The sequence below is a fragment of the Uranotaenia lowii genome, chromosome 3 (genome assembly GCF_029784155.1).
Source record: "Uranotaenia lowii strain MFRU-FL chromosome 3, ASM2978415v1, whole genome shotgun sequence".
NCBI classification, from domain to species: Eukaryota; Metazoa; Arthropoda; class Insecta; order Diptera; family Culicidae; genus Uranotaenia; species Uranotaenia lowii.
Window position 1 is genome coordinate 101,418,525 of NC_073693.1, and position 17,980 is coordinate 101,436,504.

Below are 17,980 nucleotides of genomic sequence, written 5' to 3' on the forward strand. Positions count from 1 at the left end.
GCCAGACTCCAGTTTCTAGTTTCTAGTTCCTAGTTTTCAGTTTCCAGTTCCCAGTTTCCAATGTCCAGTTTCCAGTTTCCAGTTTCCACTTTCCAATTTCCACTTTCCAGTTTTCAGTTTCCAGTTTCCAGTTTCCAGTTTCCAGTTTTCAGTATTAAGTTTCCAGTTTCCAGTTTCCAGTTTCCAGTATCCTGTTTTCAGTTTCTTATTTCCAGTTTCCACATTCTTGTTTTCAGTTTCCAGTTTTTAGTTTCCAGTTTCCAGTTTCTAGTTTCCAGTTTCCAGTTTCCAGTTTCCAGTTTCCAGTTTTCAGTATTAAGTTTCCAGTTTCCAGTTTCCAGTTTCCAGTATCCTGTTTTCAGTTTCTTATTTCCAGTTTCCACATTCTTGTTTTCAGTTTCCAGTTTTTAGTTTCCAGTTTCCAGTTTCTAGTTTCCAGTTTCCAGTTTCCAGTTTCTAGTTTCCAGTTTCCAGTTTCCAGTTTCCAGTTTCCAGTTTCCAGTTTCCAGTTTCCAGTTTCCAGTTTCCAGTTTCCAGTTTCCAGTTTCCAGTTTCCAGTTTCCAGTTTCCAGTTTCCAGTTTCCAGTTTCCAGTTTCCAGTTTTCAGTTTCCAGTTTCCAGTTTCCAGCTTCCAGTTTTCAGTTTCCAGTTTCCTGTTCTTGTTTCCAGTTTAAAGCTTTCAGTTTCCTGTTTTCAGTTTCCAGTTGCTAGTTTCCAGTTTCCAGATTCTAGTTTCCAGTTTCCAGTTTCCATTTTACATTTTCCAGTTTCAAGTTTCCAGTTTCCATTTTCCAGTTTTATGTTTCCAGTTTCCAGTTTCCAGTTTCCAGTTTTCAATTTCCAGTTTCCAGTTTCCAGTTTCCAGTTGCCAGTTTCCAGTTTCCATATTCCAGTTTCCTGTTTCCAGTTTTCAGTTTTCAGTTTCCATTTTACATTTTCCAGTTTCCTGTTTCAAGTTTCCAGTTTCCAGTTTTCAGTTTCCAGTTTCCAGTTTCCAGTTTCCAGTTTCCAGTTTCCAGTTTCCAGTTTCCAGTTTCCAGTTTCCAGTTTCCAGTTTCCAGTTTCCAGTTTCCAGTTTCCAGTTGCCAGTTTCCAGCTTCCTGATTCCAGTTTCCAGTTTCCTGTTTTCAGTTTCCAGTTTCCATTTTACATTTTCCAGTTTCCAGTTTCCTGTTTCAAGTTTCCAATTTTCATTTTCCAGTTTTCAGTTTCCAGTTTCCAGTTTCCAGTTTCCAGTTTCCAGTTTCCAGTTTCCAGTTTCCAGTTTCCAGTTTCCAGTTTCCAGTTTCCAGTTTCCAGTTTCCAGTTTCCAGTTTCCAGTTTCCAGTTTCCAGTTTCCAGTTTCCAGCTTCCAGATTCCAGTTTCCAGTTTCCAGTTTCCAGTTTCCAGTTTCCAGTTTCCAGTTTCCAGTTTCCAGTTTCCAGTTTCCAGTTTCCAGTTTCCAGTTTCCAGTTTCCAGTTTCCAGTTTCCAGTTTCCAGTTTCCAGTTTCCAGTTTCCAGTTTCCAGTTTCCAGTTTCCAGTTTCCAGTTTCCAGTTTCCAGTTTCCAGTTTCCAGTTTCCAGTTTTCAGTTTCCAGTTTCCAGTTTCCAGTTTCCAGTTTCCAGTTTCCAGTTTCCAGTTTCCAGTTTCCAGTTTCCAGTTTCCAGTTTCCAGTTTCCAGTTTCCAGTTTCCAGTTTCCAGTTTCCAGTTTCCAGTTCCAGTTTCCAGTTTCCAGTTTCCAGTTTCCAGTTTCCAGTTTCCAGTTTCCTGTTTCCAGTTTCCAGTTCTTGTTTCCAGTTTATAGCTTTCAGTTTCCTGTTTTCAGTTTCTAGTTACCAGTTTCCAGTTTCCAGATTCCAGTTTCCATTTTACATTTTCCAGTTTCCTGTTTCAAGTTTCCAATTTCCATTTTCCAGTTTTCAGTTTCCAGTTTCCAGTTTCCAGTTTCCAGTTTTATGTTTCCAGTTTCCAGTTTCCAGTTTCCAGTTTCCAGTTTCCAGTTTCCAGTTTCCAGTTTCCAGTTTCCAGTTTCCAGTTTCCAGTTTCCAGTTTCCAGATTCCTGTTTCCTGTTTTCAGTTTCCAGTTTCCATTTTACATTTTCCAGTTTCCTGTTTCAAGTTTCCAGTTTCCAGTTTCCAGTTTTCAGTTTCCAGTTTCCAGTTTCCAGTTTCTAGTTTCCAGTTTCCAGTTTCCAGTTTCCAGTTTCCAGTTTCCAGTTTCCAGTTTCCAGTTTCCAGTTTTCAGTTTGCAGTTTCCACTTCTCACTTTCTTTTTTCCAGTTTGTTTGTTTGTTTCAAATTTGGCGTTACAGAAGCTCATTGTAGTCGTCTAACCAGAGCGCTAACTGGTCAGTTAAATAAAAATATATAAAATCAAGACTTTGTGCTCTGAATCTCCTGTATGAGCTATGATTCAGAGGTACTATTGTACCTATATTACCTTCACCTTAGTGTGTACATGTCCCTTTTTTGCCCGACTTCATTTTTTTAATGTATGTCAGAATTGAACAAAGAAAGTTAAAAAAAGTCCTTCTTTCCAATATTATGATTAAAAAAAAGCTTCATTGCTTAAAAATCCCTATGTGTATAGGCTAAATGCCAACTTTGCCATTATAAAATCGTTTATTTGCCCTCATTGTAGCATCCTGGTTAGAAAATTTTCTGATCATTGTAAACTTAAATCTCCTGAATTTTGTAGTTGTGAATCAATAATATGTGTTTCTTTTAAGTTCATATATGCCTGTTTTTCGTTTGCTAGAAAGCTTTTATGTACTCTCGCCTATCCTGTTATAAGTGTATCTAATTCTAAGAATTTAAACTAAAATAACAATCTGTCATTTTTCACCCGATGTGGTTATAAGCTTCAATGCATCAAAATCCCTACGTGGATCGGCTTTATGCCCTAAATATTTATTTATTTTTTAATCCTTTTATGGTTTTCAGGTTTCTCAGGTATAAAATGTGTTGAAAAATGCAGGTTTCAGTGGTAGAATAGAGTTATCTTTATTCATGTTTCGTCTATGAGGTCACTAGATTACAACTATATTAATTAGCGATAGCTAATTGTCACTTCCACATCTTATATTCCCTAACCGGGAAAGTACTCATTTCTCAATAAGTACTTTGATATTCTTACCCAGAATATCTGGCAACACTGTTGTGTTACCACGAACCCAATTTGTGTTGTCTCGCTTGACCGTGTGATGATGTCATCTTTAATCATCACCACTATTGTTTCAATTGCGAATTGACTCAAAGCATGCGGAACCAAAACAAACTGTTTTGGTTCTGCTCGTGGCAGTAGAAGTTGCAGCTTGCTGCTACCAAGGAAAACCGTAAGTTTCAACAAAATGAAATCTGCAAAAAAGGCTAGGCACAATTTTCCCGTTTGTTTGGATAACGTGCCGCTATCAAGCCTACCCCTTTTCTGATACCTGATCTGATTCTTGGGGCGATTATTTAAAAAAAATTCACTCTTTTTGAACCCATGTACTAAGAGTATTAAGCTCAACTAACTTTTAAATTTGCTGAGTAAACTTACCGCATTAATTCCACTAAGCTGCTGGCTCAGCTGCATCACAATTCCGATGATGAGGGGGGCTCTGAGGGTCGGGGAGCAGATCAGTTCCATCGTCGATATGCTGCTCTCGGACTGTTGAGCTCGCTCCTCGGCCCGCATCTCCTCGATGTCCTCCTCGACCTGGTTGGAGGCTCGTAACCTTCGGAGAGCTAAATTTTAAATAGAAATTTCATAAAAAAATATAAGTATTATCCGAAATACTCCAGTTCACAGAGGGATCTCACCTTTTCGGGCTTCCTCCTCCCACTGTTTGGTAATTAGCAAATATCTAGGTGACTCGGGGCAGATAGGTAAGAGTATTAATTGTAATACAGCTGGACAGATGGCAAGGCCGAGCAAGACTGGCCAGCCATCATTAGTTCCTAAAATTTGTTCTATACCCAGTACTTGTGATAATAATAATCCTACGGTCACAGCCAATTGGTTAACGGTACCTAAACCACCTCTTAAATTTAATGGAGCAATTTCAGATATATACATTGGTACTAATGATGTGTTTAAGCCTGCGAGAAAAAAGGGAGAAAAATAGAAGAAAAAAAAGATCAGGCTCTCAACGCTCAATGAAACCGCAAAGCACTTACCACAATTGACACCAATTATAAATCGTCCGAGGAATAGAATTTCATAGGAATGGCTCATCTTCGTGACTCCCATCAGGCAGGCACCAGAAATGCCGAGAACGTTGTTCAGCAGAAGGCCGCCCTTCCTGGAATGGGGTTGGCGTTTTGAGTTGAAGGAATAAAAAAAAAACACACAATTTAATTCAAATTAGGCGCGAGGAAACGTCAAATTTGTGTTCGTAGTTGTTATCGTGGAAATGATGCATTCAATTTTGTTTCGTTACGGGGTTGGTTTTCTGCTTTGATAATTGATTCCTTGTCTCCGTGCATTTTTCCATCTTCAGATACAGTTAGATAATTTTCAACTACCTTATTCACAGAATTTGTTGATTCCATATTTATTTTTGCCTCAATAATTCATGTATAGGGGAGGTTGTAGAGAATCAATCCGTTTTTAATATTTTTATTATATTTTTTTTCGAAAAAATCAATATTTAGAGTTCCTGCCAGCGTCTTTATTCAAGGTAATATGCTAAAAAAATGATTACGATAAGTGTTCTCGTAAGTGAATTAGGTGCCGCATCTCTTGGCGTAGAAGATAGCCTTCTAGTCTTCTAAGCCAGCGGGCATGAGATCGAATCCCGGTCACGTCATACATAGAACACTTTCTGTGGGTTGGTGGTTTTAGCATTTTTAAGATGCTAGCCAACATATCCTCAAAAGATAAACGCTTAGAGTTAAGAAAAAGGAATCTCTTCGAGAAAACACCAAGTTTTGTTGAGATCCTTTATGAGTTTGTGTTCATTTTCTTCAATAAAATTCACTTATTCAGAGCCAAATGGTTTTCCTCGACACTTTATTCAAGTGACCTTGACCTAGAAAATACATTTAAACAAGTCTTTATGAACTCGTGGGATCAATTGAACCTATAGTTTTCATTTCGGAAAACTTGTTCTAAATATTGGGAGTGTACATTGATCTATTTTCTAGAACATTCTACCACAGCAATAATGACACGCACAACATCAGAAATAAGCTGAGGAGACCTCAGCTGGAAGCACCTGTGAGGCATCTTAAAATGAAATTTCATCTTAAAGATTCCGAAGAAATCATTCAATCCATTCTCCATACGGAGACAAGGTCTGAGGTCTCAGGTGAGCTTTAGGGTTTATGAAATATGAGAAGATAGTTCTAAACCAGCAAACATTTTTGTAGGTATATTTCTCAAAAACTTTGTTGTACCTTCTACATATATGTACCTACATTAGACCACTGCACGCATTGTACGGAACTTCCAAATTTTGAAATTTTTTCATCATCCATAATTTTTTTTTTTGTTTATTTTTACTGCCGGAAATAACAGTAAAAATTTTAGAAGCGATTTTATCAGTCCTGCACAATTTTTAATTTTGTATGGAAATTAGTATGGGAGAACAAATTTTTTTTATTAAAAAATCACCACAGATGCACCACAGATGTTCAAAAAAAAAAAAATATTTTTTGGATTTTAAATATTCTTGTTGAACTGCTTTTTCATGTCAACAAAACTCAATGTTTTCTTGTACAAAAGAAAAGATATTAGCTGTTAGACGAAATTTTAAAAACTTATTTAAATTTGAATGTTTTTTTGACTGCTCAAAACATGGCAAAGCTGAAGAGTTTATTGATTTATACAACATTGGGAAAATCTTTTAATAAAACAATTTAAAGCTCTAGCAAGCGAAGCCAGCTACTTTCATATAATTTCAATAAATGCAGATTTTTTATTTTGAAATGGTTATAACTTTTTTTATGATATAATAAGGTTCTTCTCATGTTCGCAAAAACTGAAGCTTGAGAGAATGCAAACCAAAAATTAAAGACATTCTTCATTTCAACCTTATTTGATTTTTCTGGATGATTTAATGTGATTTTTTTTTATCATACACAATTGAAATGCGTCCAGGAATCTACCAAATCATCTTATCCTGAAAGGCGTCTAAAAACATGTGGAACCAAAAAGTAAATGTTTGCAGCGGTCTAATGTGCGTTAAAGCATGATTGTCTAAAACTTATAAATAGAGCATTTATCTACTTGTAACAGTGGAGGCAATCTATACATATGTACATATATTTTATACTTCTGCCTTTTCTAGTGAGAACTCGAGTGTGGCCAAAGCGATGAAAACTATACGAATAAGACGAATTCTAAATCTTATTCGTACATACTGAAAGGACGCAAGAGGCCACAAGTTTTTGCTCTCAATGCATGCAACTGCTAGCTAACCATTGCCAGCGACTATATTTGTTGCTTCTCTGAATAGACAATTCTTTCAAAAACACCCTCTGATTAAAAGCAATCCAGTGGCACTGCTGGTCACAGAGAAAACAACACACACAAAAAAATCATAGTAAAACTACTGAATCCGTGGTTTAAATGAACAACAGGCAACCATATTTTTTAGTCAAATATGTTTTGTTGTTTATAATACTTTACGCATAGCTATTTTACCATGTGCTCAATTTGGCTGCGCATAGTAAATTCGACTGCGTTTTAGTAAAATTGTCAATGAAATGATGCATTGTTTTACTTCGTGCATAGTAAATTGATAAGTTTCATGATGAAACTAGTACGTGTTATGATAAAGATTAGTATGTGCGAAGAGCTTGATTTTAAAAGTAAAATTACTACAGTGAGCGAAATAAGAATAGCACCACTATGTGTTTTGCTTGTTAAAATATGAATGATTGAAAATTACGAAAAAAATTTTCCACAGTTTATTCTGTGGAAAATTAAATAACGCTAGAGGAGCATCTCTTAAAACCCCTTTTTAAAACGTTTGAAAACCTTTGGAATTCTGGAAACTCCTTAAAATATAGTTATCTATTCAAATAATTCGTAGAAGCATTATTATTCATTTGTACACAGTCAATTTTTAAAAAATAATCTTGTTTTTCTTGAAAAACTCAAGTGGTGCTATTCTTATTTCGCACCCTTTTTTCACATTTTTGGTCCTCAACGCAAATTTTTTTTTTTTTAATTTTTTTTTATTTAGGACCTTTTTTATCATTCAGGTCCGTGCAAATTTTTACAATTACAAGATACATTCAGATTTTTCATACAGGTTAATTGTTTTAAGATATTCTATCACTTTCTGCGCCATTTCCGTATCATCGGCCAGTGCTTCTCGACGATTTCCTGGAATGCCATGATTTGTTCGGTGTTCATCTAGTTGATCACAGTTGACGATGATGTGTTTGACTGTCATGGGTTCGTTACATCTGGGGCATAGTGGCCGGTCTATTCTGTCCAACAGGTACCCATGCGTGAGCTGGGTATGCCCGATCCGGAGGCGAGCTAAAATCACGTCGTCCCTTCGATTGCCTAGAAACGCTGCTTTGAGAGGTAGTTTGGTGTTTTTCACTTCTCGCAATTTGTTGTTTAAATTCGTGTGCCACTGCAGCTGCCATCTCTTCGTGATTTGGAGTTTAACGATTTTTCGGACTTCTGAAAAGTCAACGCTTTGTTCTGCATCCTCTGGAAGCTCCAATGACTTTTTGGCTTCCGTGTCTGCTTTTTCGTTTCCGGGTATTCCGATATGACTGGGAATCCAACAAAAAACCACTTCGGCTCCCAAATCAGCAATCTGATTAAGTAGCATTTGAACGCAGTCTTTCCATTTGGATTTGATCTTGCACTTTTCCAGGTTGGTCACTGCGCTCATTGAATCAGTGCAAATAAGATAGGCTTGCGGAACTTGTTGTTCAACTACCCACGAAAGCGCTTCCTTTATTGCTTCGCTTTCCGCTGTGAATATGCTGCAGATATTGTTCAGCCTTCTTTGTGTCACGAAGCCTTGGCTTACTATGCCATATCCGCATTTGGAATTTTGTTTGGAGCCGTCCGTATAGATTGCCCTATGGATACGGTAGTTTTTGTGGCGAAGTTCGTTAAACAAGTTTCTGAGTTCACTTGGTGTTGCTCCTTGAGAAAGTTTGCTATGAAGACTTTTGTCAATGCGTGGTCTAATTCGCTGCCATGGGGGACATACTGCAATTTTGAAGGCAGTTGTTCTTGGTAACTGTATCTCTAATTCATTCATCGTGCTTTGACCTCTGTTCCGAAAGGAGTTTGGTTCGGTCATGGGTCTTTCTCCCCACCTTTCATCAGAACTATCTGCGTCATCACTAAGGCTGCTGCAATTACTGCTAAGGCTGTTATCAGTAATGTTATCGTCTGTTACGGTACTCACTACTCCAATATGAGGCTCCATGTGAGGGACGGCTAATCGTCGAGCTGTGTAGAGCACTGTTCGCTGGTCAATAAACATTTTCAAGCTAGGGATCCCAGTTTCAGCATGAAGGCTTTCGATTGGGCTTGTTCTAAAGGCCCCAATTATCGCTCGGAGTCCTGCGTTGTGTACGGTTTCTAATGACTGGAGAACTTTGCTATCCAAAGCCGATAGAATAGGAGCAGAGTATAATAATTTTTCTAATACTGTTGCACGGTACAAATTTAGCAGTGTGCTCCGGTCTCCGCCCCACGTCCTGGCAGCTATACTGCGGATAAAAGCACTCGTTGTTGGCATGCCGCTTTTACCTCTTCAGCATGGATTCGGTACTTGAGATGTTGGTCAAGAGTGACTCCCAAGCACTTGTAGCTTTTTTTACGGGGCACCGTGATCCCGTTCATTATCAGCCTTCCTTGGTTTGGCGGTATGTTCTTTCGAGGACTGCGGAAGATGACAGTTGCGCTTTTTTCCGCCGATATTCTGAATCCAGTTTGTGTTTTCCAAAGTTCCAGTTGGTTCAAGGCTACCTGGATCTTATTTTCGGTATCTTCAGCATCCTCTCCTGTTGCAATTAGAATCACATCATCGGCATAAATCAAGCATTGTACATTTGATGGTAGGTGGCTGGTAATGGTATTTATTGCCATAAGGAACAGCGTCACGCTTAGAACCGATCCTTGACACAGGCCAGTTTCCATAGTTTTGCTGCTCGAAACCTTTCCATTCAACGAAACTTGAAATGTTCTTTTGTACAGCATTTGTTGGAGAAATTTCAGCATTTTTCCGCCAATGTCATAGCTGGCTAACTGCTGTAAACAAAGCCTACGCCACGTTGTATCGTAAGCTTTGCTGATATCTAGGAATGCCACTTGAGCAATTTGGTTTTTGCTAAAGGCTTGGCGAATGATTTCCTCCAGAGAGCAGAGGTGGTCCGTGTTGCTTCTTCCTTCCCGAAACGCGTATTGATGTTCGTATAAAAGTCCTCGAGTTTCCAGCAGGTGAATAAGGCGATTGTTAATCATCCTCTCAAACACTTTTCCCATGCAACTGTTGAGGTAGATTGGGCGATAGTTCAGAGGGTCAGAGTGCTGTCCTTTGCCTTTGAAGATGGGTACAACGAGCGAGTTAGTCCATTCTTCCGAATAGACAGATGTGTCCCACAGCCTGTTATACGTGTCCAGCAGTAACGCTTTACCATCTGGGGGAAGATGTGTTATCATCGCATAATGAATGTTGTCCTGCCCTGGTGAGGAGCCCTTCAGCCCTTCAAGTGCCTCATCTAGTTCATATTGGCTGAATATCCTGTTGTGTGGACCTGGGTCGGCGGATATTTGCAACGGTTCAGATTCCACCAGACGTTTGTGGTTTAGGAACGCTTCATCATAATTAACTATGCTGGACACTTTCTGAAATGCGTCGCCTAGTAGTTCGCATATGGACGTGAGCTCTGTTGCTATTCCATCGTACAAGATGGAGCTTATTTGGGTACTTCGGTTTTTTCCTTGTACTTTCCTATAGCTTTCCCACATTTCCTTTAGAGGGGTCTGTGAGGAAAATCGCTCTACAAACTTTTGCCAGCTTTTCCTTTTGGATTTAACTATGGCTTCTTTGGCAGACTGATGTGCGTTTTGAAAAGCCTCCTTTAGCTGTTTTGGGTCGGATCTGTTGGCTTTTAACTGCCGTAATGCCTTTCTTCTGGCTTTGACGAGATCGTTGATTTCTGAATTCCACCATGGAACGCACTTTTTTCGTTGGGTCCCTTTCGTCTTAGGGATTGAAATCTCCGCCGCCTCTAACATGGCTTTGGTTAGCTTTTCAGCTTGTAAGGATACGTTTTCATCCCTAACCAAGTTAAGTACTTCCTGGTATAACAGCCAGTTCGCGTCTTCGATTTTCCACCTCACTCTGCTATATTGCTGTACTGCATTTCCAGGGAATAAAATATTGATCGGGAAATGGTCACTACTGTAAACGTCAGGCAGGACATTCCATTCTAGTTGTCCGGCTAGTTCCTCTGAGCACAATGCCAGGTCTATGCACGAAAAACTTCCATGACGCTGGTCGACGTAGGTGGGTTCTCCACTATTTAACATCACTAGATTGTTTTCCTCCATAAATTCAGCTACCATTCTGCCACGCGTACTAACGTGGTCAGAGCCCCACAAAGGGTGGTGGGCGTTGAGGTCCCCGACCAGCAGGATGGGTTTCTGGATCTGGTTGATTAGGTCTGTTAATTGTGTGCGGTCGATATTCTCACTTGGCGGCAGATAAATATTTAGAACATTCACATTGAATGGAGCTCCTAATTTTATGGCTACTGCTTCCAATGCAGTTTCGAGCTCTATCTCTTCGCTGTCAATCATATCCTTTGCGGCTATGACTACTCCCCCTGATGCTCGGCTTCCGGTTAATCGTGGCCGATGGAGTATTTTATATCCAGAAATGCGGGGGTGGTTTTGAGGTTTACATATTGATTCTTGGAGACAAATCACACTTGGTTGATGCTCTTGAATTAAAATATCCAATTCTGCTTTCTTGGGCATTAACCCTTGGATGTTCCAAGAGATAATTGGGAGGTTGGGTGAAGAACATATACCAGAACTGGCAGAGTGATGAGTAGGCTGACGGAACACAGGTTGAAGGATGGCGTCCCCGCTCCCGCTCCCGCTTCCTCGATCGTCTTCTCCTGTATTCAGAAGTGGGGGGGGGGCTACTATTCTTTCACCGGTCCCCAACCAATTCTAGATATTCTGCCGTTGTCTAGTAGTTTCAGTCATTCCATTTGGGTTTCCTTGGGGATCGCGTTGGTTGGTGCCGTTAGTTCCAATATCGATATTCCAAATTCCGTGGTCGTGCCCATGATCGAGTGCAGGGTCGTTTATCATCGTATTACTTTTTGACTTGCTGGTCATTTTTATTTTTTGGGGGTCGACCTCTCCGTTTTACAGTTGATTCTTGTTGGGATTGGCTCTCGAATGCATCATCGGATTCCATGGAAAATGGTAGCGAGTTTTTTGAGCTCAGCTTTTGCTTTTTGAGGGTTGGAGTCTCGTCCACTGTTATGGGGGTTGCTCTAGCTGTGGAAGACCTTTGAACCTGTTCCTGTTCCTTTTCCATTTCTATCTCAGATTCGCTTTCTGAGATTTCAAGATGCTCTTCAGCGGTTTTGAGTTTGGCTCTCATGATGTTAAATTCTTTGGCAATAATACGGAGATTTTCAACTTCTTTTCGGAGCCTTGAAATTTCGTCGTTTTCAGTTGATGGAGATTTCTTTTAAGGATCAGCAAGTTCTTTTGTCAATTTGGCAATCTGGATATCTTTTTCTTGGTCTCTACGCAGTGTTTCGAGACGTTGTTGCGCACCACAGACGTTGGCGTAGGAATTTTCCGCATGTTTACGCGCGTACTCCTTCTTTGCTTCGCCGAACGTAATTCCGCTGTCAACTTTGGTCTTGACAATTTCCTCTTCTTTTCGGTATACCGGGCATTTTCTTGAAATTGGCGAATGGCTGCCTTTGCAATTTTTGCAGAAAGGTTCTGCTTGACATGGATCTTCGTTTTCCAGTTCATGTTGCTTGGAACAGTTTCGGCACGTTGGTTCACTGTCACATTTATCCTTAGTATGTCCGTAGGCGCAACATCAATAGCAAACCAACGGAGATGGATAAAAGAGACGGGTTCGTTAATAATTCCAAAACGTATTTCTCTTGGGATTACGGTTCCAGAGATGGTCAGTACGATAGTTGGGGTATTGACTCTGGACTTGTTTTCCATTCGCGTTATCCGGCGAACTTTAAGGACTCCTTGAGAAGCGAGTTCTTCTTGAAGTTCTTCTTCTTTTAGATCACAGGCTTCCTTACAGCTTATTACACAACGGCTCACATTGAACACAGGATGGGGAATGATCCGAATTTTTGTACCGTCGATCAGTTCGCTCATTTGAGTAAGTTTTGCTGCTAACTTCGAACTGCGTGTTTTGATAACGTATTTCGTCCCATTCTGTTCGGTGTACGCAGCTTCAATCTTTCCAATAGACTGGTCCAAGGATTTGCTGATGACGAATGGATTTTTAGGCAACGGATGTTTTTCGTCAGCTGGGCATAGGGATAAGATGATAAGCTTTCCAAAATTCCCTGACCTATCCAAGTACTCCGGCAAGGTCCTGTCGTTTTTATCGGGCGGGTTGCCTGTTGTGGCTACCCCCGGGGGAGTGGCTAGTGCAGTCATGGTGGCTGCGTGGTGATAGGCTTCTGTTCTAGAACTGTCGATCAAGAACCCTTCGCAGAAATATCAAGTCGAGAAATGCGTTCTCACCGTAGTGAGTAACGTCTACCCTTTAACCTTCTCTATCTTCGGTTCACCCAAGGGTTAAAGGTCCAGGTGACCGGATTTGCGTTTCCGCCTTAACGGGTAACGACTACGCTTTTCCCTTTGTATGCTACTTTGGCCAAGCGTTAAAGGTACAACCAAAGTAGGGACGTTTTACCCTTTTCCCAACGAGACTTGTCCAAGACGTCCGAAAGGTACAAACAAGCTCGGGTTAAAATATTTTTATCAATATTTGGATGGATGTGGCGTTTTGCACAACTTTCTCCTGCAGATAGTTCGATGTAGACTCGTCGTGTTTTATGTATCCAATAACAACGTAGAGCTTCCACTACTTGACAGCAGATGTCTCATAAGCGACAAAGAGACGTTGCTGTTGATGGAGCTTTTTCGCTCGCAACTAGAAGGCTAGAGATGTAGCCAAGCAAGCTTAACTTGCACACAATGATGCGTGTAGCTGCTGTCTAGTTGGCTTGTGTTTTGCTAACCACTTTGCACTGAAATATCTAGCCGAGCGGAACGAATTGTTTTTAATATTGTCTTTAATAACGCACTTTATAAGAAACCTCCACTTCTATCTTGCACTACGCGTACCGTTTACCGATATCGAAGTGAACTTAGACGCGGCGAAAACGATTTTCACACGGATTTTGTCTATTGAAACCAGACCGAAAAAACTTTGTTGTTTTCGATACCATAGATACAAAACAGATCGTCAACGCCAATTGCTACTTCCAAAAAAAGTAAATTTATGCTTGATTTATCCATTAAGCAATTCAGAACAAATTGTGGAAGAAAATTTTCGTAATTTTCAATCATTCATATTTTAACAAGCAAAACACATAGTGGTGCTATTCTTATTTCGCTCACTGTATGTATGTTTGTTTGTTTATTTGCATGCATGCATTAAAACTTTATTTTAAACATTAAAAATCACACTTCCGACACACGTCGGTCAATGTTAGTGTGTGAAAGATTTTCAAAGCTATGAAACTTGAAAGCAGCTCCAAATTTGTTTGTTTACTCACGGGTTTGATGATTAATGACCCTGAATTAGTATGAACAACAAGAATGTTTACCATAGTAAAATTATCATACGCACTGATGTTTTTGAGTCAAATATGTTCCGTTAATCAATCAATACACTCTTGAAAAAAAAATTGAGTAACAACCGTTAATACCAGCACAGATTGCTTCTTTGCATGACCGTAGCTGTAGTAGCTGCAAACTCGAAGCAATCGACCATGTGCGCGCTCGGCTAAAATCCCGATTCGATGGGTGATGATAGAGAAACAACAGAGAGATCAATAGTGGGTAAAGAACACATGCGAGATATATATGGGGTGTATCGATATAAGATCCAGCAGTTGATTGCTAAGCAGTATTGATACATGCAAATACACGTTTACTATAACGAGGAACGAAACACCTCTGGAGAGTCTGATTCTGGTCAGCTTCAAAGCTAGAATTTATTAAACTGATTTGTTTTGTTTTTTTTTTGTTTTTCTGGGATTTTAACACTCTCGTGTTATTCATCCCCTTTATTAAACTGATGAGTATAATGGATTGGTAATAAATTTAATTCTTGCTTACATTTTAGTGCTGCCTACGAATCCGAAAGATTTTCCAACAAGCTTAGGTCGAATCTCGACGACAAGTCTGCGGTATGCCGGTCTAACTGAACTGTGTACCTAAAGTTCTTACGTTAGTTAGATACATTTCTAATTCATTATAATTTAATGTAAATATACTCACTGCAGCGCTCATTCGTAATAAGTAAGATATAAAGCAATGGAATAGTAACGTGAGCCGGGTGATATGAGCTGCAATAATTGAGGTTATTTGAATCAAGGAATAACTTGTTTTAATTACCTTGCCTCCCAGTTCAAGTCTACAAGTAGTTATATCACTCTTCACTCACGACTCCTAAATTACTTCGAAATAAGAAATTGATCTTAAGCCTGCTCTAGCGTAACACGTTTTTCCTTAAAAGATGACTGTTTTTGTATTTTCGTTTAAATGACAATTATCCTCACTTCTTCCTCTCTAGCAATTGACGTCCCGTATCGAAGGGATGCTTGTTGTCAAACTATTTTATAAATAGCTCCTTCACAGGGGCGTAACAATTACCTTCTACCCACGTTGTTGCATATAAACTAACGAGAATTTTTCTAAGTGTGTACGAACCAGTGCGTGGGTGTTGCAGTGTTGCAACAAAATGTTTAACGACGTACAACAGCAGCGCCCAGAAGCTACAAAACCTTACAAATACGGATCACGAATGAGAACAACTGGAGAAACAATAAAGGGCATTTTAATTACTAAGAACTGTGAAAAGTTTTTCAACTTTACTTTTACTGGCTCAGCAATAGGAAAACTTCACCAGAGCCATGCGGTCTAGACTTTTTGTCCGATTGGGAAGCACGTGCTTTACCAATCCATCGGGTTGGATGTATGGGTGAACGTAATGCTGTGATGGGCGCGAGAAAGCGTTACCTTATCGACACACGCCTCCAGTTCTCCTTACAGTCTACAAGTCTTTTTTTTCCTGTTGAGAACAGAGTCCACTGCGACCATTTAGTTGATCTATTGTGGAATTACCCCGCGTTACTATTTTTACTTTGCTGTGCTACTTGACACCCCTGCACTATTAATTGAAGCTGCAGTTGTTTACCGGTAGCACTAAGAACACACACATATCTGAGTAGGATCTCCAAGTGTAATCTACGTTCCCTTGAAAAGATCCAACAACATGCATGTACTGCATCATTGAGGTGTACAATTCCAAGGTATACCCGCTAGAATTTTACTAATGTTAAAACCGCCAACCTTCAGCATACTATGTGTGCCACGTTATTTCATGACCGGGATTCGATCTCATGATCATTAGCTTAGAAGACAAAGATGCTATCTTCTAGGCCACGATCTGCTGGTGTCTACAAGTCATACAGTGAATCAGAGTCATATTTAGAAAGAAGTACGAGGTGTTTTGAGGAGGATTATCCCACAATAAAAATGAGTTTGTGTGGGTGGGATCACCGAAAACTGGACACCCCAAAAATTTCCGTCCAAATACGTATTTTGCTGAGTATTTATTTTTCTAACGATTATTGATTTTCAAATTTGGTTTCCTTTCAGTTCCAATTATTCGTTCAATTTTTGAAAATTTATCTTAAGTGTTTTTAATGTATACATATTAGAGTATTCCAACTCACCTGCCGAATCGGTTTGCCATCCAGCCGCCGCTGAACCCGCCCAGCATGCCGCCGATGGCAAAGATGGACACGGCCACCGAGTAGAGCTGCTGGATGAACTCCTCGCTGATGTCCTCTCCGTATCGGTCCTTGTAGACGTCCTTCATGAAGTTTTCGATGTTCACTTCCGGCGCATTGATCACTCCGGTGTTGTAGCCAAACTGCAGCATCCCGAGGACGGCCGCAAAGATGGCGTACGTCAGGAAGAACGTCAAACCCTGTGGCCGCGTGGGTGGCAGTTAATTGTAGGAATGGGTAGGAGGGGAAAAAAGAGAAAATCACACAATGAAAAACACATTAATCAAACTGTGCGGACAACTTTTTGCTCTCGTTCGATTCGAACCGAAAAGCGTCCTTGCAACGACGACGGCGACGCCCAACCGCCTCCGAAAATAAAACGCAAATCAGTTTGCAAATGAGAAATAAATCTTTATTTCAGGGAACACAAATCACACTCCACCGACACGGGCGGCGACACAGAAAATGAAAATTAAAAAAAAAACAGAAATCCTGGGAAACAAACCAGTCCGCAGTCGCTGAACCGAACGAATCGAAATGATGAATCAAACTGTGCATTACGTGTGTAACTGAAAGTAAAAACAAATAAATCAAGATGAAAGGAATTCAAAATAAAATGAATTCTAATGTGTTTTCAATAACCGTAGAATGATTTTTACTAGAAAATAAAAACAAATAGTAGTTCCTCCAGTATTAACAAAAGCATCAACTGTTCTCAATTTAAGCGATCTTTTTCTTAACACTACATGGATTTTAAACTTGAAAAAGAATTGCAGCACAATGTTTCGGGAGTTTTAGAATATGCCAAATAAAGAAGCAGCGTTCCAAACATTTAAAGAATTCCTTCAATTTTTCTTAGATTATTCAATATGAAGCCTTTGCCGAAAAAGAATGATTTTGTAGTACAGATATCATAAAAGTGGTGGAACCAAATACAAATTCTCTGCTTACATGCATAATGGTTATTCGAAATGAATTCAATGTGAAGTATGTAATATTTACAAATCCACGTATGAGACTTAAAATGAAAAAAATCATGAATCAACACAATATTATACTCCACGTTTTCATTGTTTAGTACCAGGGGATTACACAACAAAGCCAAAGCAAAGGATAGAAATAAAAATGAGAAGCATTTCCGGAAGCTTCATCCCCCCTTTCCCTTGTTGTTGTTCCACACTTACTTGCTCCAGCAGCCGCAGCTTCCGCCGATGGGTGTGCTCCTCCAGCCGGTCCACGTACTCCCGCAGCTCCTCGATTTCCTCCTTCACCTGTTGAACCGTGTCCAGCTCATGTTTGATTTGTACCATATCACGTTTCACCTGTTTATCCGAAAGTGGGAGCGAGGGTGGATTTTTATTTATTTATTCGATCCAGTTTTCAACGGAGTTTTCCAGTCGAGTGTGTGTGACCAGACCAGTCCAAACCAGACCAGGACACAGGATTTGGATTCGTTCACGTAATCAAACAAAGGAGAGAGAGAGAGAGAAAAAGCGAAACGAAACGATTATTTAGTTGGGGATAATATTTGGGTTTAGCAATGTCCGTAAACATGGCCGGATCGGTATTTTTGGCCGGAGCCATCTCTCGAACGTCGACATCGAAATCGAGGCAGGAAGTGATTATCATTTTGCTGCCGGTTGGAAAGCTGCGGGTAGAGAACTGGATCCGGATTGAATTTTATCTTTCATATCGAGTCCTGCGTCCCTCGTCAGGGATTAAGCTGATGAATCTACTGACTGATATCTACTATCTACTACATAGATATACAACAACACAGACTGGTTGTACATTTGTTTGGGACTGTTTATTTCGAATGGGACAACTAATTGCGGATCAATATTTGCCGCTTTTGAGTAAATATTTTACGATGAGCTGTGTTTTATTGGATGTCATTTCGGTCGCTATCATTTTCATGTTGCCTTTTACAGTTGTAAATGGATAATTTCGCGGTAATAGAAATAATAGAAACAATTTGGTGAACGAAAC

General features: G+C 39.8%; 1 protein-coding gene across 16 annotated transcripts in view; it reads right to left on the minus strand.

Annotated features, from left to right (window-relative positions):
• Window positions 1-17,980, minus strand: part of LOC129757026 (glucose transporter type 1) — an 875,183-nt gene that overhangs the window by 207,882 nt on the left and 649,321 nt on the right. For 15 of the 16 annotated variants that reach the window (XR_008739590.1, XR_008739591.1, XM_055754123.1 and 12 more), the window contains 5 exons: window positions 17,176-17,313; window positions 15,935-16,191; window positions 4,145-4,269; window positions 3,788-4,066; window positions 3,525-3,712 (listed from right to left, as the gene is read on the minus strand). Coding sequence is in view for 14 of the 16 variants with exons in the window: in XM_055754123.1 (XP_055610098.1) it covers window positions 3,525-3,712; window positions 3,788-4,066; window positions 4,145-4,269; window positions 15,935-16,191; window positions 17,176-17,313 (987 nt within the window). In the remaining 2 variants the exon portion in view is untranslated. The remainder of the gene's footprint in view (window positions 1-3,524; window positions 3,713-3,787; window positions 4,067-4,144; window positions 4,270-15,934; window positions 16,192-17,175; window positions 17,314-17,980) is intronic. The other variant, XM_055754125.1, reaches the window with a different exon arrangement.